The sequence below is a fragment of the Macaca fascicularis genome, chromosome 5, assembly GCF_037993035.2.
Source record: "Macaca fascicularis isolate 582-1 chromosome 5, T2T-MFA8v1.1".
In the NCBI taxonomy this organism is placed as follows: Eukaryota; Metazoa; Chordata; class Mammalia; order Primates; family Cercopithecidae; genus Macaca; species Macaca fascicularis.
In genome coordinates this window covers 101,134,501-101,161,391 of record NC_088379.1, presented here as the reverse complement: position 1 = coordinate 101,161,391, position 26,891 = coordinate 101,134,501, and the positions used below count along the sequence as shown (strand labels likewise).

General features: G+C 36.8%; 1 protein-coding gene across 3 annotated transcripts in view; it reads left to right on the top strand.

The window, feature by feature from the left end:
* The first annotated feature begins 372 nt into the window (after positions 1 to 372).
* UNC5C (unc-5 netrin receptor C) overlaps positions 373 to 26,891 on the top strand; it is a 385,297-nt gene continuing 358,778 nt past the window's right edge. For all 3 annotated transcript variants that reach the window (XM_005555481.3, XM_005555480.4, XM_074040173.1), the window contains exon 1: positions 373 to 611. In XM_005555481.3, coding sequence (XP_005555538.1) covers positions 488 to 611 — 124 coding nt within the window. In that variant the 5' untranslated portion in view covers positions 373 to 487. The remainder of the gene's footprint in view (positions 612 to 26,891) is intronic.

Here is a 26,891-nt window from a genome sequence, read left to right as displayed (position 1 = left end):
CACTGAGATTGGAGACCAGAGAGCCTGACGGTGCCCAAGCTTCCTCCCTCCCTCCTCCTCCCACTCCCCACTTCAACCTCCACCCCCACCCCCGGTGTCTGTGTGTGTTCCTCACAGGCGAGGGGACCCGTAGAGCAGTCCAGACTCGGCGTGCGGCGGAGCTGCGGCTGCTCCTGCTGCTGGGGGGAGCGGCGGAGGTGGCTGCCTTGCGCCTCCCTGGACTTCCCAAGTGGGGGCAGAGCAGTCGCTCGCGGGAGACGTCAGTTAGAAGGCATTGGAAAAGAGGGACCTTCAAACTCCTCCTCGGCGTCTCCTCTCCTCCCCCTTTTGGCCCCTGCCCTTGGAGAAAGTGGAGTGTGGCGCTCGGTTGTCGTTATTTCTTCGGACTGCTTCGCGGTGCACGGATTCAGCTTCTGCCCAGTGGGGCTTTCCTCTGTTTGCGCGTCTCTCTGTTCCCCCCCCCTCCCCCGGCACACCTCTGTCTACGATGAGGAAAGGTCTACGGGCGACAGCGGCCCGCTGCGGACTGGGACTGGGATACTTGCTGCAAATGCTCGTACTACCTGCCCTGGCCCTGCTCAGCGCCAGCGGCACTGGCTCCGCTGCCCAAGGTAAGGGGGTCCGCCAGGCTCCGCGGCCACCTCCCTTCGCTTCTTCCTTCCCTGCTTCCTCTCCTCCTCCCCAGTTCTCCTGACTTCCTCAATTTGCCTCGTTGCTCTCAACTGGAAACCACTCTAAATTCCACTTTCCCAACTAGTCAAGAATCTTTATTTATTATTATTATCATTATTATTATTATTATTATTAATGTTTAATCTATCTTCCGAGATGGGCACGAATGGACCGGGGACGAACGGGGTGTGGACACGCATCCGATCCGTCTCCATACGTGTGGGAGCCTGGGGTGTCTTGTGCACTTTCAGCACCGCACATGCACGTTGTTGCATATTGTACACACAGAGGTTTGGAGAGACTCTCGGTGCGGGTCGCTCTGTGATATACCGTAGATGCACCCGAAGCGCATGATGCACAGAGGCTCCTCGCGCTGTGCCAAGGCTGGGGTAGCAGGATCTTCACTGAGTCTCTGAGCACACTAGACCCCGAAGGGCGCTCAGCTAAGGAAATGTGTCCATTACTGTCAAGGACTCAAAAGCATCCGTCCCCCTCGCCTGCTGCTTCAGGTGCTGTGGAAATACACAGCCCACCCGAATCCGCGTACCCGGCTGGAGGCAGGCCCGGGGTGTGCATGCCTCTGCACTCATACATACCCCAATTCATGTCTGCCTCCCACCAGGGGACGTAGAAATGAAAATCCCAGAGCTCTGGGGGAACCGGCTGGTTGTCAAACCGGATCCGAAACTCCCCGGGGTGGCCGACCAGTTTATAACTCTGACATTTTAATTTAACGCCTGTGAGCTTTAACATAAGTGACCGGAGCCCTGGGCGAAGCTGGGTTGGGAAGTGTGTGGCCGGGAGTTGGCGATGGGTAAGGGAGGAGGGGAGGCTCAGGAGCTGATCGCCCGGCTCCCTTCTTGTTCCCCTAGTTTGAAGTGTTAGCAGCAGCTCCCAGCCTTCCAAGCCAGGGAAGCTGACTGGAATGGAGCGGAGAAGAAAGAGCCAAGGCTGACCCCTCTGCGGTCTCTTTCGGGTCACCTGGGCCCCAAAACTTCTGGCCAAGCCCAACTCCTACCTGGGTCTCTCAGCCCAGTTCAGTGGTGATAGCCGGCTCAGGCGAGGCGGCTCAGGCGAGGCAGCTCAGCTTTTCCTGGAAAAGGAGAGGATGAAGGAAGCTTATGCAGCATTCAGAGGCAATTCAGGGATTCTCCCCTCACTCTCGGTTACTATTATTTCCAAATTTGGAGAGTAAAGGGAGGCTCTACGGTAGCCCCAACTCCCCAGGTGATGTTCAGACACCCTAGGGGTTCCGGAGAGCATTCCCTCTGATCTTAGAGAGGCGCTGGGGATGGGGGTGGGGTTGTTGGAAGTGGAGGAGAGCGCCTAGCATAGGAGTGTGGTCTGGGTGGGGAGGTAAGTGATTAGCAAGGCTTTGTGAATTAGCGATAGCTTCTTCGGGAGTAAATTTTCCTGCTGCCCTGCTAAGTGGCCCTGCTCATAAATCCTTCCTTCCCTTCTCGCCAGATGCCTCCCATCCCCGAGGTTCTGCTCTTGTTTTCTTATGCACACTTCCAGAGTTCATCTGTCTGTCCATTTAAAAAGGAATCTCCACCAAGAATCATAGCTTGTAGATTTCCTAACATTGATAACAAGTTCTCAGGGCGCTAGCCAGGGATACTTAGAGGGGGGTGTTTGGAAGCTTAAGTGAACAACCTGATGAATAGTCGTGGAATCAACCGCATGACTCCCTGTGGAATTCGCCTGCTGTTATTGGGCGCACAAAGGACTGAGCCATGGGGGTGGGTGGTGGGAGAGGGGGACGGGACACGGTGAGAGAACTGTTTGGGAAAAGGACAAGTTAAAGTCCCCAAAGATGTCAAACAAGAGATAGGATTCCTGCTGAGAGCTTACAATAACCAAATTAAAAAGACTGGGTAGAAAAAGGATCAATAAAGATAATCAAACAGGAGATTGTAAATGGATTAATATTGAAAGAAGAAGGGAGAAGAGATTAAAAAGAAAAAATGCTTAGGATAGACTGTTTTCCTCTTGCACTTTTTATAGAGTAGGCAAGTTAAAGATTAGAGACCGAGTCTCGTCTTAAGTGGAAAAGGAAACGTACTCTGTTGGGTGTGTGCATTTCACTGCAGTTCTTGTCCATTTCGTTTATTTAGTTCCTTCAGTGCTTGATTAGCAAAATTTTTGTTTGAATCTTATGGTCTGTAAAATGCACTATTCTACCACTTTTATCTTTGTTATCCTGCATGTTCCAGGGATACCAGTTCTTCCTGTGTTGTCTGTTAGTTATCAAAGGAAGGATAAAGCACCAAACTCCACTATCAGCTACTATCATCATCACTGCAGTACATTACCCCAGCCTGTTTATCTTGAGCCACTATTAACACTTTCCTCTCAGAATCACACATTTTATAAATGGTCTGATGGTCAGACCTCATTTCCCTTCTTCTTCCTCTTCTTTCTCCTTTCCTTGGACTAGAACACTAGCCCATACCCTCAAGGTATGATTTCCTTGTGGTGATGACTTAAAGATCCAAATGAACTATTTCTTATGAATGAAAGTCCAAGTGCGATTAACATGGGAAAGTTAATTTAAGCACTTTACAATGTGGACAAGGTTTTCATTCTGTTGTTGAAGTACTGCAGAAATTAGAAGTATGTATATATCTTCAGATATGATCAAGGAAACAACAGATATTTAAGATAAAACATAGAATAGGCATTATTTGTGAATGTACTGAGTTTTGTAACTGCGGTTTAGACAGCAGTCATTTTAAATAGGTCCTTGGGAAATTCTCTAGGCTGTAGGCAACAACTTTCTCCTTTCTGGCTATGCCCTAATTTTTTCATTCAGGATTGCTGGGAACTCCTAGCTCCAGGGAATTTGCAGTGTTTCTGACTTCCAAGAATGAAAGATTTTACTAGTAAAAGGCAGCGTGTGTGTGTGTGTGTGTGTGTGTGTGTGTGTGTGTGATCAGTGTGCTTCTGAATTAGGACCCTCCTAGTTTATAAATGCATTTTATCTGGGCTACACAGCATTGGTATGCTGCTTATCTAGCACCAACTAGTGTTTGAGTGTTAACACCACCAAACTCAGGACAAAAAATTACTGAAGTCTCTAATCAGATTGGGATAATTCCCTATTATCTTAACTGATAGTTTAAAAAAATATATATGTCTTCCTACAAAAGAGTAAAAATTCCTTTATGCATGTTTGCATATTGGTGTGGTATAAACAGACAGTCAACAATGAAGACAACTAAAGTTCATTACAATTCTGTCGTATACGTTTCCGTTGTAGGAGTACAGAAAATTTATGAATTCACATTAGGAATATACAATAAGGAAAAGTAGGCTAGTTTACTTCTGTTTAGAAAAATACTTTTGTGTATTCTAGCTTAGAGAATGCTTAAAACTTCAAAGAATAAACTTTCCAAACACTTGCAAAGAATTAGGAATCATTAGATTATAACTGACATTTATTGACTCCCTGTATTCTGGATACTGAGGGTAGAGTTAATTAAGACAGGGTCCTCAAATGCCTCCTATTGTAGTTTGGGAGCTGGTTGTCCTAGTCAGAATTCGTACGGGTCTATTTTAAGCAACCCCCCTAAGGACATGAACAGGGCATGAGCTCTACTAAGCAAACCCTCTTAGCTTATTTAGAATTATTGTTGAGACTTAAATATAACTGTTCTCTAATGTATGCTAGGTTCTCCAATTAGTGCAAACAGCAAGTGTGCTCTATTAGGCCTTAACTGCGTTTAGCACTTTTCTGATTTAGGTCATGGCTTTGCAGGAGCAGCAGAGGGAGTCACTCTCAGAAGAAACATTAAAATTACCGGCTGCAACCACTTCAGGAAGATAATGGGGAAAATTGTGGGGTTTGAGATTGAGCCAGTGCTATTGCCTTGCAGTTTTAGCCTACATATTTTTTTTAGTTTGACTTTTGTATTTGTGGCAGTTAAAAACAAACCTGTTCACATTTCCTCACAAATTAGAAACAATGTTTTCTTTGGATAAAGCATAGTATTAGAAGTAAAGTTCTTAAACAATTATTGTGCACTCATATTGCATCCCAGACTGAATGCTGTTTGTTGGAAACGGAATGTAGCGAGGCAGTTTCAGCCCTACAGGAAGACAGAAGTAGAATCATGGAATTATAATTCACTTTCTTAAGTATAAAAGCGGACACAGGTATAGTACTTTCTGGATTCAAACATCTGAAGACAGTAAACATAGGTCAAGCTAGGATTCTAATGTGAGTGGTGGTGGGGGGTTCTAAAATTTCTACACAGAAGAACTTGGGAGCAGTGATTTGGCTGGAAGTTGTATGTTCTTGAAGCTCAGTTTGCGTTGCAACAGCATTTTACTTAGATTTAATGCAAGTTTCATCTGGCTCTGGGGAAGCACGAGCTAAGAGCTGTTAGTGGTATATGCCCATTCTGTCAGTTAACACAGTGCTTACCAATGCTTCATAATACTGCTTCCAGCACCTCCAGCTGTGTAACTATGAGCAAGATATTTAACGTTTCCGTGCCTTAGTTTCCTCACATGTAAAAATGAGGATAATATATACTACAGGTTACAATTAGAGCAGCGTTTAGCTCATAGAATATAAGTATTATTCCTCGACTTCCAATTCTACAAACCATTGGCAAAGAAATCTAGACGTAAAAGAAACTAAAGGTCAATAATTTTGAACTCAGAGTCATGATAGCTGCTGATACTGCTTCCCCAAAAGCAAGAAATGGAGCTGTCTGAGGAGATGCTCCAAAGCAGATCATTGTAAACTCCTGAACAGAGCACAGTTCTCTGAACAGCCTGTGGGAATCTCATTCCCTTCCACAGCCTCTTTTCTTCCCTTTTGTTCTCTCTGGGAAAATTAACCTCCTATTAGTTCTAAAAATGCCATGTTAAGTCACTGCCAGTTAAGTCCTTGCAAGAAGCTCGTCCTTGACTTTCCGTTTTCCCAAGGAATACTGCAAGATAACTTTTCATAAATCCATGAGCACTATTACAGAAAAAAGGTACACCCCAGGGTTTCTGATAAGGGTTTGGGGAAAATCAGACCTTTATGTGAATGTGGACAGTTTTTCTTTAAAAGAAAATGGACACAAGTGTATACTCTAAATAACATAATTGGTTTTGTGTTAAAACAAAATAAACAAAAAATAGGTCAACATGAAGGCAAAGCAAATTCACCAGAACCTTCATTTATTCAAACTATATTTGCAACAGGAAGTTTGGTTATCCTAATTTAAAACAGCATAGATAATCTCGATGACATATATTTTGGTGAAATATTTGCATTTAATTCTTACTGTTTAATGGTTATTGCTATTCTTTGCATGTTTGGAGCAAATGTTTTCTGTCAAACTTTTGAGATAAAATAAGAGATTTGTAGGGCATTTTATATTACTTACAGTTTAGATTTTTCGCCTACAAAATTGTCATTCTGCTTCTATTATTAGTTCTGGTTCTGCACTCTTTCTTTTTTAACCTGACTTCTTAAACATATGTATGGATGCTTCTTTGGTTTCATTTCTTACTTGGATTTGTTATTGCTTATGTATTTGTGGAGGAGGGCTACATGAATATGAGACCTTTGGTATTATTTCAGTATCTCTTAGCTCAAGGATGTTTTACTCACAGAAATTTGGTGCTGTTTTAGATGCTACTTTGAAGCAGAGTAAGTTTGCTTTGAGCGATATTCAAACATTAGTGTTTCCGTTTTTTCTAGTTTTTAAAAAAGAAAATCAGTAATGGGATAATTTATAGTTTCTCTTATTTTAAATATTTGTTATTTTCAAACTTATGGAGATTTTAATAAAAACATTTTATAGTAATACTTTTATGAGCTAACATGATCAGAAATAGAAAACTTTTTTTTTTTTTTAATCCTATCTACCTCTATGGAACCACCAGAAGAATTTCTGCCTTTTCATGAAAACCCAAAACATATATCATGCTGCAGATATTTGGACTCTTTATGAGCAATATGTTTGAAAATATTGAGCTGAAATTTCAGAATTAAAAAGTTTTGTGTTGAAGTTGTACTGTGGTTTTTCGTTTTGAGCATTGCTGCTCCCCCAAAAGTTGCTCACTTAGGAATATATAATGAGGTTTTAAAATACACAGAAGAATGTTTCCAGATTTTATAAGTACTTAAAACATACCTCCCCTTCTAGATGGAGTATATAGTGTTAAAGTTGCCATGACATTAATTAAGTTGAAGTTATAATTTAGAAAGTGAGCTATAGCTTTGAAAGTGCCAAATATGCAGGTATTTGTCCTTAGGTCAGTATAGTTTTTATAGCAATGAGCAGTGATTCAAAAGTGCTTTGTGTGGCAAAAGTGAAGTGTAACATCTGAAAACTCTCATGTTTGGGGAATACCCTCTTTTAGTTAAATAACTAAACACATCTCATTGCCAACGTGGCAGTGGAATGTGAGAGTGAGGGGAGCCAGGTGAAACTTCATTATACAGATATGCCTGTTAGAGTTCTTATTTTAAATACCAGTGCTCACAATAATCATATTAACAGATGATATTGATTACTCAGATTTAACACCAGAGTTACGAGTCTTACTTATTTTAAAATGTTTTGAGGATAAGGGGTTTTACCTTCATTAATCATGTTGTCATGTGGATCCTGTGGCTAGTTTCATTTCTCAGCAATTATGAGAGCTATAAAAATGCCTCATGTAGATGACCATGGATTATACCCCCTCCTAACTGAGGATGTGAAGCAACAGAAACTCCCTGAGCACACTTAACAAGTTCATTGATGCATGCTAACATTTCTCAGTTTTAGTCAATCTCTTAATTGATTATTTAATCACGGACTCCCTGAACTCTATTCTTATTTATTGTTTTCTCTCTCTTTTTTTCTGTTCGGAAGAACCACCTTATATTTGGATATTTCTTTGCAATAAAAAGAGAGTAGTGCTTGTTTATTAAAATGCATCTACAGTACAGTCAGAAGGGATATATCCATAAATAGAAATATCTCCATAAATAGAAATGCAGGTTTTCTCAAAATTTAAAAAACTTAGAGTATATAATAATATAAAAATGTAGTATAGAAGCACAGCATTTGTGGATAAAAGTGATCATTTTAAATTAATTCATAATATACATTCTCTTAGATAATAGAAGTTTAGTGCAATGTAATAGGGTACGTGATATAAAAGTATCTACTTATAATAACAAGCAAAAGAAATTCATGTACAGCAGTCCTCCCTTAAATGCAGGAGATATTTTCCAAGAGACTCAATGGATGCCTGAAAGTACAGATAGTACGGAACTCCCATCTACACTGCTTTTTTTCATTTGATAACCAAGATAACTACTAAGTGACTACCAGACAGGGAGCCTATACAGCATGGGTACATTGGATGAAGGAGTGATTCATGTCTGAGAGATTTTTGTCACGCTACTCAGAGCTCCATGCACTTTAAAACTTATGAATTGTTTATTTCTGAAATTTTCCATGTAACATTTTTGGACCACAGTTGACCTCAGGTAATTGAAACTGCAGAAAGTGAACTGCAGAGAAGCAGGGGGACTACTTTATAGAACTAAAGGTAAAAGGAGCAATTTGGGACTCTTCTATTCTCTATGAATTTGCGTATTTGTTACTTGTATTCAAATTCAATATTTTAAATAATTCTAATATCTTTTTGGAACTTCATATGGCCTTAAAAACCCTTTGAAGAACTAGATCAAAGATTATATTTTAGCCAATGGTATTCCGTAACTTTTATAGAAACTAAAAATGATAGTCAGTGACAAGAGCACTGTTATTATACATGATTTTCGGAGATCTGTGTTATTACTAATCAAAATCAAACAAGTAACCAAATTAGTACCACAACAAAATCTTTATGATTGGAAATACAAAGTAAATAATGGTAATTTCACTTTCAGCTGTATGTCTATGTGAAATACCTTGACATTAGAATTTCGCTTTTGATTAAGGGAAAATGATACATTTTATCTCACTGAATAAAGTGTTTGGCAAATATACACATTGTAGCCACCCAGTGGAAGTGCTCAAGTTTAGCAAGCAGCAATCTTGAAGTCATTCTAAATGAAACATTGATTATGGTGCCTGTCATTTTATTTAGCAACTTTCCTTTTTCCTTCTGGATCTCCTCTATAAGATGATGAAAGAATAAAGTTTAAAAATGTGTTAGGGATCAAATTCAAGGATTGGAGGCTCAGACATTTCCCGCTCTGCCTCCCACAGCCATCACCCACAGAGCATGCAGGGTGGTGGAAAACAGAAGCCCATTTCAGTAACTGCTCTCAGAAGCTGAGGAAAAACAGACATGTTCAAATGATTTATTTGTGCTATCTGGAATAGAGACCCTAGATCAGTATTTCATCATAATATTATTCAACAGGCCCTCTGACTTGAAATTTTTATCTAGAGTCTTGATTTGCACATATTTCAATTAACATAGCAAAAGAATTTGGGAAGTGTTTAAAAGGTATAAACTTGTAAGAAGTTTGAATTGTATTGGAACTATTTGGGCAGGATGTGCTTGTCTGAGAAATCTAGCCTTAAATCAATGGTATACCAGTATCCTCCAGGGGTTTTATAAAATGCTACTTCCTAAGCTACTCTGTTAAGTATTGTTGTCATTTTTATTTGTGTTTATATTTATACACACATATATAAATCTGTATAGAATTAAAATGACCACAGTGAAAAATGTTATAGTTTACTTACTATAATATGGTTTAAAAAAAAAAAAAAAGTAGAAGGATGGCTAGGAAAAGTTTTGGCAGTAAGTATGTTTTCCCAGTAGCAAGGGAGAGCAGATAATCTTATTGGATTTATTAGAAATGATGATCACATGAAAGATACACGTCATTTTTTATTGAATTAAATAACTATGGAAATATTTCCTAGGAGGGTGTTTCCAGGCCGACTCTTAATGAAATGAAGAATGACAAGGAGAAGGCAAACATAGTTCCCTAATTCCCTGTGAGCATATATGTGCTTACACAAATTGTGAGTGTGTGTGTGTCTGTAGCTTTTTATGTTTTAGGAGCAGGAGTTGATTTTCAAACAGACTTGGCAATATTCTCAAAAAACCAATGGAGCCTATCAAACAAATGAAAAAACTTTTTAACTTGTAAAACAAATTCATAAAGGTAGTCAAGGACTAAGAACTCAGATTTAATCACTGATTTCTAAATGAAGAATTATATCTTACTTTTCTTAGAACAGTTGCCTTGCTCTTGGCAAATTGCACAGTCATTTCCCCAGTTTCCAAAGAGATGTTTCTGCCTCATTAGTGCAGTGGCTTATCTGATGGAAACAAGTTCTCTCCTGTCATCCAAGTGACAGAGACTAGGGGATCTCCACTTTCACTGACTTGTTTCAAAGCCGTGGAGGAGAACTGCTGTTGTTTTCCTACACGGTGGACTATAATTTGTTGACCAAAGGAGACTGTCGACTTTTATGCCTGCAGTGCATGCAGGGGTAAAATCCTCTCTTCACATTTATGAACCCCTCTCTGGGTGCTCTCTGGAAGAGACAGCATGTCCCTGGTAAGCACCCTACGTGAGGTGACCTCTCGTGTGGGCTGATTGAAGAAGAGGTCAGTTGTGCTGTTCTTCTCTGACCAGAATTCAGTGATGGTTTGTTTCAACCTCTTAATCAAATGAAGTTATGTTTGATTTTCTTGGATACCCTCAGATGCCGTATTGGTGGCTTTATTTCCAGGTTTATCCATTACATCTATTTAAAGCTTTATTTAAATGGATGAAGATAAAGTTAATTGGGAGGAGGGAAGGTTGTTGCTACTAAAGAAAGAATAAACATAATTTTATTCAGTATATAGTGATAATATGCTTCCCTACTTATATTCACTACTGTATTAAATGCAGGCTAATTATATGAATATTTATATAATACATCAACATATAAACATATATTGATTATTATTGTCATGCATTCCCACATCACTTGTCATTTTTGAACTAGGATTTTTAAAGTGTGTAAATAAATTCTAGGATTAAGCAAACTGTTTTGAATGTTTTCTTTCATACATATACCATTCATCGGTGACGTGGGGTTTTCATAGTGAAATATGTAGTATACTGCTAAGAATGGCAAAACAAATAATAATGCATCACACAGTTTTCAGATTACAAGTCTAAATACTAATGAGGGAGGTTGCCTGTTTAATGCTGAATGAAAGGTTAAAAAGAGGGTCTTAAAAATAACAGCGGACTCCAGAGTTCTTGAGTTTGTTTTGCATTCAGTGACAGTCACTAAATTAGGGAAAGGAATGTTCAAACAACACACTTGAGGAAAAGTGATTTTTATAGAAAGGAGCCATTTCTGCTAATAGCCAGTAACTGCACATAACCCCGCTGACATTAAAAGTCCATTAGCTAAGCCCAGTTTAAATAGCAGCTGATGCAGTGTCAGCTAAATGTACATTGGAATTTTTCATATAATGCAGTAATAGCAGTTCTATAATTTTTTCCCCTAAAACTACGTACATTAAGTAAAACAAATGTCATCTGATAGTGGTGGCAGGGCTGCTAATAAACAGGCAGAGATTTGTGATGAAGCAAAAGTAACAGTCTATATAACAAGAAGATAATAAATAGTAGTGATTGTTTTTAAAGGGAGCCTTTGAGAAAAATCATATGGAGAAGCTTAAGCTGACATTCAGAAAGAGTTGTTTCCATAGAAGCACATATTAACATGAGCTACTTTGAGAAATTCACTTAAAGTGATTTTTTTTTTTTTTTTTTTTTTTTTTTTTTTTTTTTTTACTCTTAGCTGAGTGTCTAGTTTTTCAGTGCAGTTTGAAACTATACGACACTCCCCCCACCCCAAACTGTTATGTGTCTAAATGGGAGAGAAGGTAAGGAAATTAGAAGAGAGAGCAAGTAAAAACAGAGGAATGTGTCCTGATATTTTTAAGGTGATTACTATGATAATCCTTTTGAAAGTAGTATGATGCATTATTGCTGTCTGAAATGAAATTGAAGGTTGAAATGCCCACATTATTTTCCCCAAGAGAGTTTCTTATATGTACATTTTTCCGTCTTTTGAATATTTTCCAATCTTCATTTTAAACATCTGAAAGACAAGAAGTTTCACCGCAAATTTACACTAGTATCCAAAGATCATTAGTAAGTCACCTTAACATATTCTCTAGGACAGTGTTCTGCAACTATGAAGCCATTGTGGAGACAAACGGGATTGCTCAGTAATCTAATGTGTGTTGAGAACAGGGCAGTAATTAATCAGTGGCTGTCATGCTTAGACCACTATAAAGTATTACGAGAACCTCCATGCCGACCTTCCCCTCCCCTATTATCAGACCATTAGTGAAGCTCTGTACAAGTAACAACGGTGGAGCCCTGCTTAAGCATATGACCCCTATAGCTTGTGCATAAGCTTTGTGAGCATTTTCACAATGGTCACTTGAATTCTCATTATACTTTCTAGTAGTCAGAATTATTTATTCAATATTCTAACCAGAGGCATCACATCTTTTATTTATTTAGATTTTAAAATTAAGTCCATATTTCCTTATATATATATTTTTTAAAAACTCTCACAGAACCCATCATTTGTTGGAAAAAGAGAAAGCAAAGAAAGGAAAAGGAAAAGCTTACTCTTTACTGTAGCGGGATGGCAGAGATCTCCCCCTATATTAATAGATTTTCATACATGCATTTCTTAATAAAATCAAGAGGTACTCTTTGGTGTTGTTAACTGTTTTAATTCAGTTCCGGCCACTGTAAAAGCTTATTTTGAGTGAATTGGGAGCTTACATGGTCAGGGTTTGAGCAATTAAATTACTAACCAAAATCCCATTTACTAACATATTGCATGAGGGACTTGATGAATAATCTCATCTTTAGTATATAACTCAAACATTAATAACAGATGGAATATGCCTCAGTTCAAGCCATGGGCTTTGATTTTTAATTCTAAACCCATTTTATTTTTTTCAGACTCAAATATCTATTAAAAGTGACTATTTTCCATATGTTTTTCCTTTTGTATTGCATAAAACTTAATTCTATTGCAAGATGAATAAAGAATGTCATTGTATTTGGCCACATAATAAATTTACACACATCTATGAACTAGTATTATGAAACTGAATTATGTTGAAAATAACAAGATGATGCCAGACTGATTGAAATAGGACAATTATTACATTAGACTTTGGAATAGTTTTTAGAAAAAAATTATCCTGTTAATGTACTGTTACTTTCATGGATAACTTTAGAAGTGTGTTCTTTTCTTTCTGTATGAATGACATTTAAAAAAATATATGGAGTGGCCGGGCGCAGTGGCTCATGCCTGTAATCCCAGCACTTTGGGAGGCCAAGACCAGTGGATCACCTGAGGTCAGGAGTTCAAGAGCAGCCTAGCCAACATGGTGAAACCCCGTCTCTACTAAAAATACAAAAATTAGCTGGTCATGGTGGCATGCGCCTGTAGTCCCAGCTACTTGGGAAGCTGAGGCACGAGAATCGCTTGAATGGGAGACAAAGGTTGCAGTGAACCAAAATCGTGCTATTGCACTCCAGCCTGGGTGACAAGAGCGAGACTCAGATCTCAAAAAAAAAATATATATATATATATATATATATTTATAAATATATATATATACACTGCCAACACATTATAGTATGGATTGATCTTCACTTGATTATTTATTATTTATGCTTATAAAACTTTTATTAAAAGCATCTTTAATAATTTTCATTTTTTAAAGTGTATCATGGCTGTGTTTCCTTGAGTGAATGCTGTAAATCTCTCCTTTTTTTCAGCTTAATCCTTTCTTTCTTTAACTGCTAGAGAATTAAAAATGTATTGGATGTGTGCATGTATTTGTATGTGTGTGCGCACCCGTGTGCGCACCCATGTGTGCGTGTTTGGATCTGATAATTTCCTGATATAGGAAATGAATCAAATTACTCTGAAAAAAAATTAAGATGTACAACCAAATGTATTCCTCAGACACCTGTGCTGGCCAAATACTAATGGCAGCCTTTATGTAAGTCTCTTGGTACAGGTGAATAAATTGTGCTAAAATATATGCTTTGCAAATTGAATACAAGTTAAAATCTCTTACTTTCACTCCATATTTTCAAGGAGAAGATTCCAATAATAATAATAGTTACATCATAGAATTGTAATTAACAGGGTCATCAAAAGTGAAGAACTGAGAATACCTCCTGGCACGAAACAACACTTAATGCACATTAGCAATTGTTGCCGTGCTGTTTTATTCTCATCATATAAGTCTATGCCATACAATGATTTTCACTTGGCATTATTATGAAAATAATTAGATAAAAGAATGACAAAATTGCATTCTGTCAGGGGTACCATCAGGTGAAAGAATGTCATATGGACCAATAAAAGCGTGTTGTCAAAGGTAAAATTCTTAAAATAAATTGGTATGTTTTAAAATCACATTTTTTTTGTAACCGGTTAGGTTATGAGATTCTGATTTTATGATAAAACTCTTTGGAAAGTCAACACACTTTTGTTTCAGTTTCATGAATAAGCAAGTTTAGGTAATTTCTTTTTTTCTGTGCCAGGTTCTGAATCTAGAATATATTTCTATAAAACTACTACTTGATAAACTGTAATGAAAAAACTAAGTTTGTGCTTTTCTCCCCTATACATTTGCTGTATTCATAAAGACAAATATAATTAGAAATCAGGAAGAATAGGAAACTTGTTACCCATTGCTAACATTTAAACTCTTTATAAAGGAAGAGAAACAATTAACCTTCCTCACTATATCAGAAATTTTAACACAACAAAGTCTTTACTGGTACTAATATAAAAGCAAAAATTAATTAAACTGAAATTTCCAAGCAAGGTCAAAGTTCTACATTTGCAAGGGGACACATTATTGTAAAAGCAAAAAAGAAATTAATTAGGTACCCTATTGTTAAATATATATGTTGTGACTGACACATATTGCATTTAATAAAATATTCCTAAAATGTACTAATGAACAGACTCTAGCTAAACTCTATAGTTTCTAAAAGGCATATATATGTTAATCATGATATAATTAAGGAGAAGGGAATGGAAAAAATATCCAAAGATCACAGTTCTACTTGAAAATGTTTTCCAGTGTGTATTTGTAAAATGAAAGTGTACAGTTGCTTAAGTAACAACTTTATTTTGAAAAATAATATGAATAAAGAAAAAGCCTTTCAGCTACAAAGAATACTCATTAGTATTTGTCTTTGTTCACTGTGACATTTATATGCTTTAAAATGTGTCATTGTAAAATTTAAACAAGACAAAACATAAAAAAATCTTGTCCTCAAAATGTGTCAACTTGATAGGAAGAACATAACCCAAAATATTTATAACCCAAATTAATGCAATGGTGGACCTTTAGCAAACATAATGTAATAGATGCATTAACTAACTAAATAAACAAGGACAACTCAGTCACCACTTCAGGATGATACCCCCACAGGAAACATTTTAAGCAGGTCTATAAAACACCGATTCACTTGTAATTTTCTCTGTCCGAAAATCAGGTTAGCACTCTTTTATTTTTTTAGCCCAACCCTCCTCCCCAACTTCCTCAAGTGCTGTGCTGCAGGGAATGTTCCACGTTTAAAACTCTGCAATCAACAGTGTGGTTTAGTCCCTACATAATTATAAAAATGTTTTATCTTTATAGGATATTATTCCATCTAAAGAATTCAACAGAAGCAACCTAGAATGCTTTTAATGATTGCTTAAACTGCTTATTTGGGGTTTTATGCTACCTAGAACATTGAATTTGTAGGAATTTTTATTTGAAGATTTCCAGGGAGGGAAAAACGAAACAACAAAAAATATGAGACTATTTAGAATCCCTTCTTTCAGGCTGTACCTGTGTTGTTTTCTGATATAAAAACATGCTTCTCAAAAACTAATTTTCTGAATATTAAACTGTCTTAGGAAGTTCTATTGAATGATTACTGCCTTTTCTGTTTTTGTTTTTGAACTAACAAGAACGATATTTATTTTGTGCCATAATATATTATTTATTTGCTATTATTTCGTTGAAGTGTAGGAGACCAATTCAGAGAGCCAAGTTATTCAAACAAATAAAGAATTAAATTATTTCCTGGAGTCCCACATATTTACATGTTCACAAAATATGTACACATATTCAAACATTTGATGGTGTTGTGTTTAATGACGTATTATTTAATGATATCACATTAAATGATAAAAATTGTTTTATCATTTAAAATATTATTAAATAATAAAATATTATTCATATCATTTTTCTTTTTTTTTCTTTTTTTGACATAGAGGTTTACTCTTATTGCCCAGGCTAGAGTGCAGTGGTGCAATCTCGGCTCACTGCAACCTCCGCTTTCTGGTTTCAAGCAATTCTCCTGCCTCAGTCTCCCAAGTTGCTGGCATTCCAGGCGTCTGCCACCATGCCAAGCTAATTTTTTTTGTATTTTTAGGAGAGGCGGGGTTTCACCATGTTGGTCAGGCTAGTCTCGAACTGTTGACCTTGTGATCCACCCACTTTGGCCTCCCAAATTGCTGGGATTACAGGCGTGAGCCGTCATATTATTTTTCAAAATAAAGTTATTTGATGATTACATGATGTTACCTAACTATTTTTAAAATATGTCCATTTCTCCCAACTGGTTCACTGAAGAAGGTTCTTCCTGCTTCCTGTCCTTCCTCACTCTCCTCAAACCTCCACATTCAAGTCAGGAAAATTCTAAGAGACACCATCAGTAGAACTTTTTTCCTTAAAACCTTTTTTTTACCTTTACTAAACAGTTACTTTTAGAATATGATCTGAACATCTTACAATGAGTGACAGGAGTATTTGTGCTAACCCTCTACTCTATTCCCTGTCATTACAATCTTCCAGACCATGAACCCTCCCAAATTTGGCACAGGCTGTTCCAGTGCAGCCCCAGTAGATGACATCCTTTAGGGTTTTCTCACAAGCCATCGTGCCCACTTACTATCAGTTTCGCTTAAGCTCTTTCATTTGCTATGAACAAGTGTTAATTCCTCAGGCTCCCTAGTTTAGATCTTCACCCCTTCTTACAGCAACCTTTCCCATCTCACAGGAGCACTCTTCTTTTCCCTGTGTCCTCAGTTGGTAGGCCAACATGATAAGTACAGGAATTGATGAGTTGATTCTGGTGTCTCTAGCACGTGATACAGCTTTTGGCACACAGCCAGAAGGTAACCAGGATATTTTTTTTTTTTTTTTGAATAATGTCGGGTGAATGCATATTTTGTTGATGCATAAATAAAGCATCTTGGAAGGACTTTGTGTGAGGACTCAGGGTGGTAAAGTTCATTGAAACTTTCCAGGTTCATCACTCACTTTTAGAGTTACTGGACAGAGTGAAGTGAATGTGAAGTCATAGGTGGAAATCAAGACTATCTCAGGAGTGAGTGCTTCCCATCTCTTAGATTCTAGCTAAAAGGCCACTCTCCTCACCCTCAGAGATCCATCTCTAACTTCAGACTTTCTATCCTGTAATTTGGGACTATTAACTAATGAAGAACTTGGATTCTGTTGCAGTTGAGGAAATAAACCCCAGACAATTTGACAGGTAAGCATTAAGAGCACAGTTGGGCTCTAACTGGTTTGGTCAATTTACCTAAAGACAGAATTGGGAATTAAAGAGGTGTGCAAGTCAAACAGCACTGCAGTCCTGCCAGAGAATCTTTCCAATTATTCAACTGTAGAATTCTATCATATGGAATACTGACAAAATACATCGACTTTCAGGTTGAGTGATGAAATTTTGTTCTATATTGGGATTATTGTTGTGCCAAAAATCACCCCATGGCATATTTTTCATTTTTCTCCACTGTAAAGTCAACAAGTCTTGTGCAGGGCATGATGGTGTAAGTGTGAGGTGGTGGGGAAGGGTGGCTATAGGAACAGGGGTAGAATGGTAAAATAAAGAAAACTAAATATGTTTTGGAGTACCTATTAAACCAAATGTTTCCCTGTAATTGACTATTATCTGAAAATTCTTTTGGTAGGACCACAGCCTATTATTTTTGGGCAGGATATTTTGATTTTTTGACAAGGAAATAGTTTAGTGAAATGTATCATTATAAGGTGTTATTGAATAAAATATTCTCATAAGCACTTTTAAGGTAACCAAAATATGTTATGGATTATGTTACACTGCTAGCAAAGAGGAAATTATAACAAGTAACTGCTTCTTGTTTCCTAAGACTTCAGTAAACACAGACCCAACTTGCCCTGAATAATTACCGCAGAGAGCTGTGCACTGGTCTTTAACTGGTAGTTGTTTGTAATCAAGCAGCCTGAATCTTGCTTTGACATAAAGCAGAGGAAGTGGTTAGGAGACAGACCTGTAATTATCAGCAGCAGGTGCCCATAATGGAATGCCAGAGAGATGTTTAAACATTACTTTAGGAGAGATTTCAAGACTGTCAATTTAGACCAAAAAACATTTAAGGAAAAACTGGCTTGCAAAGAGTATTAAAAGAATACTTCTCTGGAAACAAAGAAAAGTTTAAGAATCCCATTAATGTAAGTTAATCTAGTTTTTTTCCATACACCCAAATACTATAAAGTTATGAAATCTTAAAACAAGGCTGGATTCCACTTTCAGAAAAGGGATGATTTAACAACATTAGACATTCTGGTTATTAAAAGGTTTATGATGTAAACAAAAACTTTTGTCTTTAGTAAGAATCACATGAATATATTGAATGAATGACTCACTTCCTTTTTTAAACGAATTTTCATGGTTTCAAAGGTCCTCAAATCTTGATTTCATATTCATATATGACCAAATATATTTACTTGTCAATTGCTGAACAAAAATGCACCTTTCAGCAGCAGTTTTCAATTTTCACTTTTTTTCTGAAAAAAGTCCTCTCTAAATACAACTTATAAAGAATAATCAGCCATATGATAAGGTGCTGTATATTCAATAGAAACTTGTAATCATGTTATAAAGGAAATGTTAAATGTCAATTGATGATGCCAGCACCACTTTTAAAAATGCACTTAGTGTTGTTATTTTGATAGTGCAAGGTACTTCAATATTTCTCTCAAGCTATGCACTACTGTGGTTAGTATTAACTTACAGGAAATTCTATTGTATGAGGCATCGACTAAAGAAATCCAACAAGGGCCGGGTGCGGTGGCTCACGCCTGTAATCCCAGCACTTTGGGAGGCCAAGACGGGCGGATCATGAGGTTAGGAGATCCAGACCATCCTGGCTAACACGGTGAAACCCCGTCTCTACTAAATATACAAAAAATTAGCCTGGTGTGTTGGTAGGCGCCTGCAGTCGGGAAGCTGAGACAGGAGAATGGCCTCAACCCGGGAGGCGGAGCTTGCAGTGAGCCAAGATGGCGCCATTGCACTCCAGACTGGAGGACAGAGCAAGACTCCATCTCATAAAAAAAGAAAGAAAGCCAACAAAACATAAATGCTTTGGTAGTGTTTTGAATTTCCAAGTAAGAGTACACTTTTGTGGTTTTCTGTTGTGGGAGTGAATGAACTTTGTGGAACTGAATATCTCCTAATGCAGAGGGGAATCATGATATATCTGTACGACCCCATTCATTACCAGATGGCCTTAGCATACATTTTTGGAAATATTTATTTTCGTGCTTAATGCTAACCATATATTTATCATTATGAAAACAAGTGGAAAAGTCAATCATTCACTGCACTTGCCAGAAATGCCTTTAGCTCACACAATAGTTATATGTCAGCATCTTGCCCCACTTAAAAGCAAGACATAAAATTTATTCTGGAAATTTACCAGGAGAGACCAACCCTCAAAAATATAAAGGAAAAGATCTCTGTAGCTAAATAAAAATAAACTTAAGTCACACTTGATGCATTACACTTAAGATAGCCCCATCTAAAACTATATATGCAAGTTGCAGAGGGTTTCAGTTGTTCAAAGTGGACACCAAATACGGAAGACAGATTCAAGAATTACCTAAACTTCGGTGGATGAAAAAAGGAGTGTAAAATTTTTATGATTTGTAGTTTGTCTGCATATTTTGACTTATTTGGAATTCTTTTTTCTTAGATTAAGGAAATTAAATTAAGCCTGACATTAGGCCCACAGTTTATGTAGTTGTAACAAAGCATCAAAGTAATTGAATTCTCGCTAGGGAATTTTTTAATTAATTAATTAATTTTTTTTTTTTTTTTTTTTGAGACAGGGTCTCACTCTGTTGCTCAGGCCGAAATGCAGTGGTGCAGTCACAGCTCACTGCAGCTTCGACCATCTGGGCTCAAGCAACTCTCCTGCCTGAGCCTCCTGAGTAGCTGGGACCTACAGGGATGCACCACCCTGCCCAGCTAATTTTTTAGTATTTTGTAGAGATGGGGTTTGCCATGTTTCCCAGATTGGTCTTGAGCTCCTGGTCTCAAGCAGTGTACCCGCCTGGGCCTCCCAAAGTGCTGAGATTACAAGCATGAGCCACTGCACCTGGCTAGTATTTTAAAATTTATGTGAGTATAAATGTGACTAGAAGTATAGATGTGGAACTTCGAATATATATATATATATATGTATGTATGTATGTATATATAGTGTATTCTCTCAAATCACAATTCAGTTTAGCTTTTTTAATGGAGGAAAAAAGTCAGTACTGCTGAGATGAATCCAATTCTGGAAGCATTAATCGGCATATCCCATGGAGATAAATGAGACAGAATAGCATAACATATGGTACCTGCCTTTAAGAAACTTAAAATCTTGTTAGGAAGATAAAATATATAAAATCATAAGCTAGTCAACTGATATAAAAAATGAATGAAAATATTTTGGAAGAGATTAAAGGAGAGATAAATGTGCTTTGGTAACTTTCTGCTGGAATTAACTATTACTTAATTTTCAGGAAAAAAAAATCAAGCAACAACTTTCTTTGCCTTTAATAAGGATTGTTCTTTACTTAATTCAGAGAGGCTACTGGAACTGTTTTGTTATAGCCATGCACAGTCATATCCTCTCTTTGCCTCTTTCCGTTTTCTTCCCCTTTCAACTTGAGAGCAGATCTTCCCTGGGGCCTCTCCTTTTAACAGCTATTGTCTTTACCTTGAAGTGGGGAGCTGCAGAGAGTCCCTGTCTCTAATTTCTTGAGTCGCTGTCTACTTGGCTCTTCCAGGGTTAGACTACATTTCTGCAGTGCAAAATGAGTCTCCAATCCAAATTTAGCTGTTTTATTACATACTCTGTAGCTAAGCCACTTTAGGCCAGACATTACCACATCTCTCAGCAACAGAGTTTCAGTTTGTCAAGTTGTGCACGTTTGTTGTCTCCTTTAAAATACAGTTTTACATCGTTTAAAACTTGTTTGGATTTTGAGTAATGGTCTCCTTGGTCCCCTGTTGTTTACAAAATGATGTCAGTGCTTGAAGGTAAATGGTGGCAACGTTAGCTATTTCTCCTTTTCCTTGAAGGCTATATGAAGGGAAGGAGACTCTGTGCATGAATCTCCATGGGTGCGAAAATTGATAGAGTTAAGCATAAGCAGAACTACTTCAAAGTCAGTTATAGAAATTTCTATAATTAACTGGAATTCTTCAGGTAAGTTCATATCGAAGGGGCCAGAGGGCTTTGTATGAAAGATTCTGAAAATCAGATTTTAAATTCAAAACATAAGAATGTTTTTACCTAACAGCTTTCACAAATAAGTTTCAAAACATAAACGGATAGTTAAGAGATATATATTAATTTTAAATTTGATCATGTAATAATTTTTAGAACTGGAATTTCCTTACTCTGTAATCCTCCCACTAGTAAAAGCTTTTTGAACTTTTTCTTATGCCTTTTGTCATTTGGAAAAACTAAGAGTGTTGTTAGAGTAAACAGTGTATAGGATGCCAATGAATATTTCTGAAGCTCTGGTGTTTTCTAGTTTTAGGAATAGAAATGTTAAAAACAAAAATGTGGAAGGAATATAGGGGAATAGTGTAAAGTGATTTTGCAATACAGTGTCACAGCCATGCCTGTGGTAGGCTCTTATTAAAAATTTCTCCATCGATTGCATTAAAAATACATGTAAAGAAACTTCATATTACAGATTAATAAGAAAATCACAACACATTCCCTCAAATAAAGTTTGCATAATTCTTATCAAATTCCATCCTTTTCATTTGGCATAGAAATTATATGCCCATAAAAAAACTTCATTTTTCTTAAAATAGGTAAAAATAGTAATTACAAAAGCAGTTATAAATATTTACTATGTTAAATATATATACACACAAATAGATATTGAATTGACAGTTGTATGATAGCAACGTAAAGACCATGAGGAAAGATAGAGGCTGAGAAATACTCCAATATTTAAAAAACCTCAAGTTTGCACAGCTTACCCATGAAGTATCAGGAGTCTTTCTTTAATTTATCAAATCAGTTTGGTCACACTAATCAGAAGTCTTGATTTGCAGTTGTATATCTTTGTGATTTAACGTGAGTTAATTTATTATTTCCCAATAAATGCAATTTATTAAGCATGAAGTATAAAACAATGTCAAAGGCAGGAAAAAATGTTTCAAAATCCTAAGCGAAGTAAAATTAGGAAAATATTATTAATGGGTGTGATGCGTTTTTGTCGTTACTAATACATTTGGAATTGAAATTGACAACATTTCTTGAGTTCAGTTAATTTTTGTCATTGGATTGTAAAAGTAACTTGTTTGGGGATCTTCATTTTTAGGAAGTTTGTAAATAGGGTAAATGCATGGGTATATTAAAAAATTTAAATACAGACTTTTGAATTTGATCTTCAAAATATTGTCACTTAACTTGAAACTTTATCCTAAAAGCTATCATACTATGCCTGTATTAAAGACATGTTTTTGCTTTGTATTATTGGGTTTTTTTAGTGCTACATATTATTTTAATAAAATTAAAATTCAACTTTCAGCTAATTTTATTTATTAAGGACTTAGTAGAAATAATTATTCTTTTGTGTTTTTATTGTTACTTTGTACTGTTGGTAATATAACCATGTTAAAATCATTTTTTTTTCAATCCGCCTGAGTAGTTTCATAGCAATACAGAACAAAATTCACATTGTGAAACATATCTTAAATTTGGGCAATAAGAAGACCATTTATGCCCCATATTCCACTTTTATTTTAACTTTAATTCATTATACAATGTTTAGAAAATAGTTTTTTTTGTGGTGATTATTTAAATACTCTGGATTTTAATTTATCTTTGAAGACACGAATTAAAAACTTGATAGATAATGGAAATAAGACATTTGTATTACTTACTAGTTTTGTAAGTTTAACCTATTTCTGACCATTTTTTGTTATTGCTTAGTAGAGTTAAATTGAAAGTATAGCTTGACTAAAATTAGTGTAGAAGAATATTTATTTACACTTTGTATTGTAAATCTTCCTTTTAGTGCATTTTCTTCAACAGGTTCAGTCTTACTAAACCTACATCTGTCTATCTACAGTGTTGCATGAAAGACTAGGTGCATTATAGTGACCCAGAGGTAGGGAGACCACATAATTTATTGCCTAAATTGGGTCATTTTTGTGCAGGAGATAGAAAGTTATTAATAATTGTTTCTTTACAAGTATAAACTGGGATTGTCTTGGGTAAACAAGATGGATAATCACCCAACTGGCACACTGCAAGATCATGTAGTACCTTCTTAATCACTAGGGGAAAAGTTAGATCATGCTCACAGCGAATTTGGAATTAAATGTACTATATTCTGTGTCTTTGAAAAATTGTTGCCCTTTCATGAGTTTGAATAAAATAATTGATTAGTCAGAACAGTTACCTTCTTGCCCATGTCAATTAACAGAGTATGCTTTACCTGTGCACCTTTAGTCTTTCATTAAGCCTATTTGAATTTTTAAAATTAAATGTGTTTTAGAAAGTAAAACAGTTGACTTCTTATGACAGATGATTTTTCAAAAAGCATAGAAATTACAATTTGTTACACCATGAACAACACAAATCTATAATCTATTTTGCCAGAGTTGATATAGCCCCTTACCTCCCATTCTTGTTAGCTTTTATTCCACCACTGGGAATTGTCATTAATTGACTGTCACATTTGAGTAGAGTAGCTATTCTATACAACAACAGAACACAAAACAGAAAACCTTGACAGTAACTTTCTGTAAAGTTTATTTGCTTGACACTTCCAAATCCAGTATCTTGGACTTCAGCAAGTTATATTAGCTGCATATGTCTTTTTTTTTTTTTTTTTTTTTTAAGAAGTAGACTTAGCACACTGCTATGAAAATTGAATATGGGTTTTTTAATATACTATCTTAGGTGAGAACTTGAGTATCACATTTTGAGTTACATGTTTTTCACATCTTTTTCTTGTGGGATTTACAAAAATCGTTTGATTAAAAATTTCTAGAATGAAAAACACCAGAATAAATCTTAACTGAATAGAAAGAGTGAATAATGATACGTACCCAGAGTCATGAGTTTCAAAACGTAGTTCTGCAAACTTATAAGAGTATATGATTGGAATTTTGCTTAAAGAGAATTATAAAGCAGATATAATTTATTTTAGTACTTGAGCATTCCTAGGTATTTTAGGCAGAAGAATAAACTTGAGGGAAACAATTAGTTCTATTTACTCAGTTAGAACTAATGCATTAGGCCAGCAACACAGGGGAGTGCATTCTCAAAATTGCTGCTCTTATGTATGTTAAACTTCCTTTTGGCATTTGAGCTTCCAAATGTATCCCATCAACTCTGTGTGCAGTGTTTCTTTTTTTGACAGGAGCATTTGGAGGGAGGGCTTTCTCTAATTCAACCAGGCTTCGGTGACCCACTAATTTGGCATCATTTTTAAAAAAGAACAAATGAGAAACTGAAACCCAGATGGGGAACTGACTTGCCTGTGTTCAGAAACTTGACCTACCCAGAACATATATTTTACAGATGAGGAAACAGTCCCCCATAGAGCCCAGAGTTCACACAGGTGTTAATGTAGAACTGGGGCTATAACTCATGCCCCTTGACTCCCGGTTCCAGCTGCTTTCTACCACGAAGCACTGCATCTTCAGCTGCCCCATGCAGATTTATATTGCATGCCTCTGGGTCTTACGCTTCCTTGGCAAACCAGGCAGTCACAAGCTCCAGTGCCTACTGGGACCAATGAGTTACATGAGTAAATGGGCTGAGTGTAGGACAACAGATTCTGCTGGGAAGTGTGGTGAACTGGAGAGCACACGTCCTGTCTAACACAAAAGACTCCAGGATCTCACTGCAGGAATATGGGCCCAATATGGTGGCATTCCAGTTTTCCAAGAAAAGCCAGATCTCAATTTTTATTTTAAACTTTTTACGCAGGACAGGCCAAAGAACATGCATGCAGGTGGACATTTGCCAGCTGCCTGATAGATTGCAGCCTCCACTTAAGTGCATGTTTCTTATCTCCCTAACAGCAGCAATCATAATTGTCCCTGTTGCATAAAACATGCAAGGCATCATTTATGTCTTATCTTTTTTAATCCTCACAAAAACCCAGAGAAATGTTGAAGATGAGGCACTGAGGCTGTACCAGTTTGAAATAATATGCCAAAGTCAAACTTAGCTAAATGCAGGGTTAGGATTGAAATGTAGACCTGTCTGATCCCTCAGCTTTCAATCCTACCCTAACACCCTTAGCCTTCCTGATGCTTCATCCATTGCTGATTGAATTAAAGCTGCCAACAAATCTATAGAGTTTTCCAAAGTCCATTTCAATTCAACTTTTCCAACACATTTTAAAAAATGTATTGAATAATCACTATGCAAAAAGTATTGTGTGCTCTGAAGAGGACCAAGATAATTTCTAGAATTTAAATCACTTCTCTCATGTATTAAACTTCTAACTGCTCATTTTGTTGGCTTCTACTTGGGTTGACATCTATTTCTTCTTATTTTTCTTCCAGGAAAAAAAAATCAATAAATTATTTGTGAACTTTTTATAGAAATGGAGTTAAAGCTTTTAAAATTTTTATTAGGGGACTGATACTTTTGACATTTATTCCTAAAAGTAACATTGTTTGAATTATTTTTATTATGCATTTGGTAATTGGAATGCTAAGTGACTATATTTACATGTGATTTTTTTGTAGTGTATGGTTTTAACGGCAATTGTAAAAATTATTTTGTTATTAATTATTTTGTTCTTTCAACTTCCAACATAGCAGCAGCCTTGTCACTTTGGTGAAACTAGCAGAATAATTTTTTGAAAATTAATTTCTAATATTTTTATTATCTCTCTCTCTCCCTCTCTAGTACAGCCATGCATTCTTTCGCAAACTATACCCCTAATCAGTTGCATAGACACATTTCATTCCAACTGCAGTCGAACTTTTCTTCTATCCTAGTGCCTGTTTCTGCTACATGCAGAGATGATCAGTTATGTCAACAGAAAGGTGATGGGAAATCTCTAAGGAATGGGCAAACAGTGGATGCTGTTACTTTCCTGTCCTGATCTCCTTTACTGGCCCAGTGCACACATCCCCCAGCTGCTGTCCTGTTGGCGGCTAAAGGCTTACAGCTGCCCCCTTCTCCCTTCTCCAAGGAATCTCCTTTGACTGAAGCAAGAGCTGCCTTGCCTGGTAGGTTTCCTCAAGGTGAGAACAATTCTGTTGGGCAGTTCATGCTCCAGAGGCTCCAAAGGCTTGGTGAGGCTGAAGCTTGCCTCTGATGAAGACTACATTCTTGCTCAGCCCCTCCTCTGCCCTATCCTGACCATCTCACTCTCCCCCTCTCCTTGAGGGTGTCCGTTGGCGAGTCACCTGCACAGATTCCCTCTGTGGAGCTCTTCTTTTAGGGAATCCAGGCAAAGATAGGACAAAATACCCATCAGTATTGATGAAACACACTAATTTTCTAGAAAATGTGCCTACAACTGTGGGGCCCTTTCTTTTCTTGTGCTTTGCGCTGGTCACCGGCATTGCAGAAGACCAGAAACCACAGGTCTTGGAGTGTTTGAATAGAACAATTATGAGAACATGTGACATGGAATACAAGATAGTCTCCCCAGCAGTTCCTAACACAGATAAAAAACTCACGATTAGGAGAAAATGAAAGAAGAGGTTAAGATTAAAATGCTGTAATGATTTCAAAAATTATTCTAAGGATTATAAAGCCCTTTGTATTGAAGGTTAATGGTGATAATAGAATCTACAGAATCTACTGTGATTTTAGAGGTTGACTCTCAACTCTGAACTTTTAAAGACT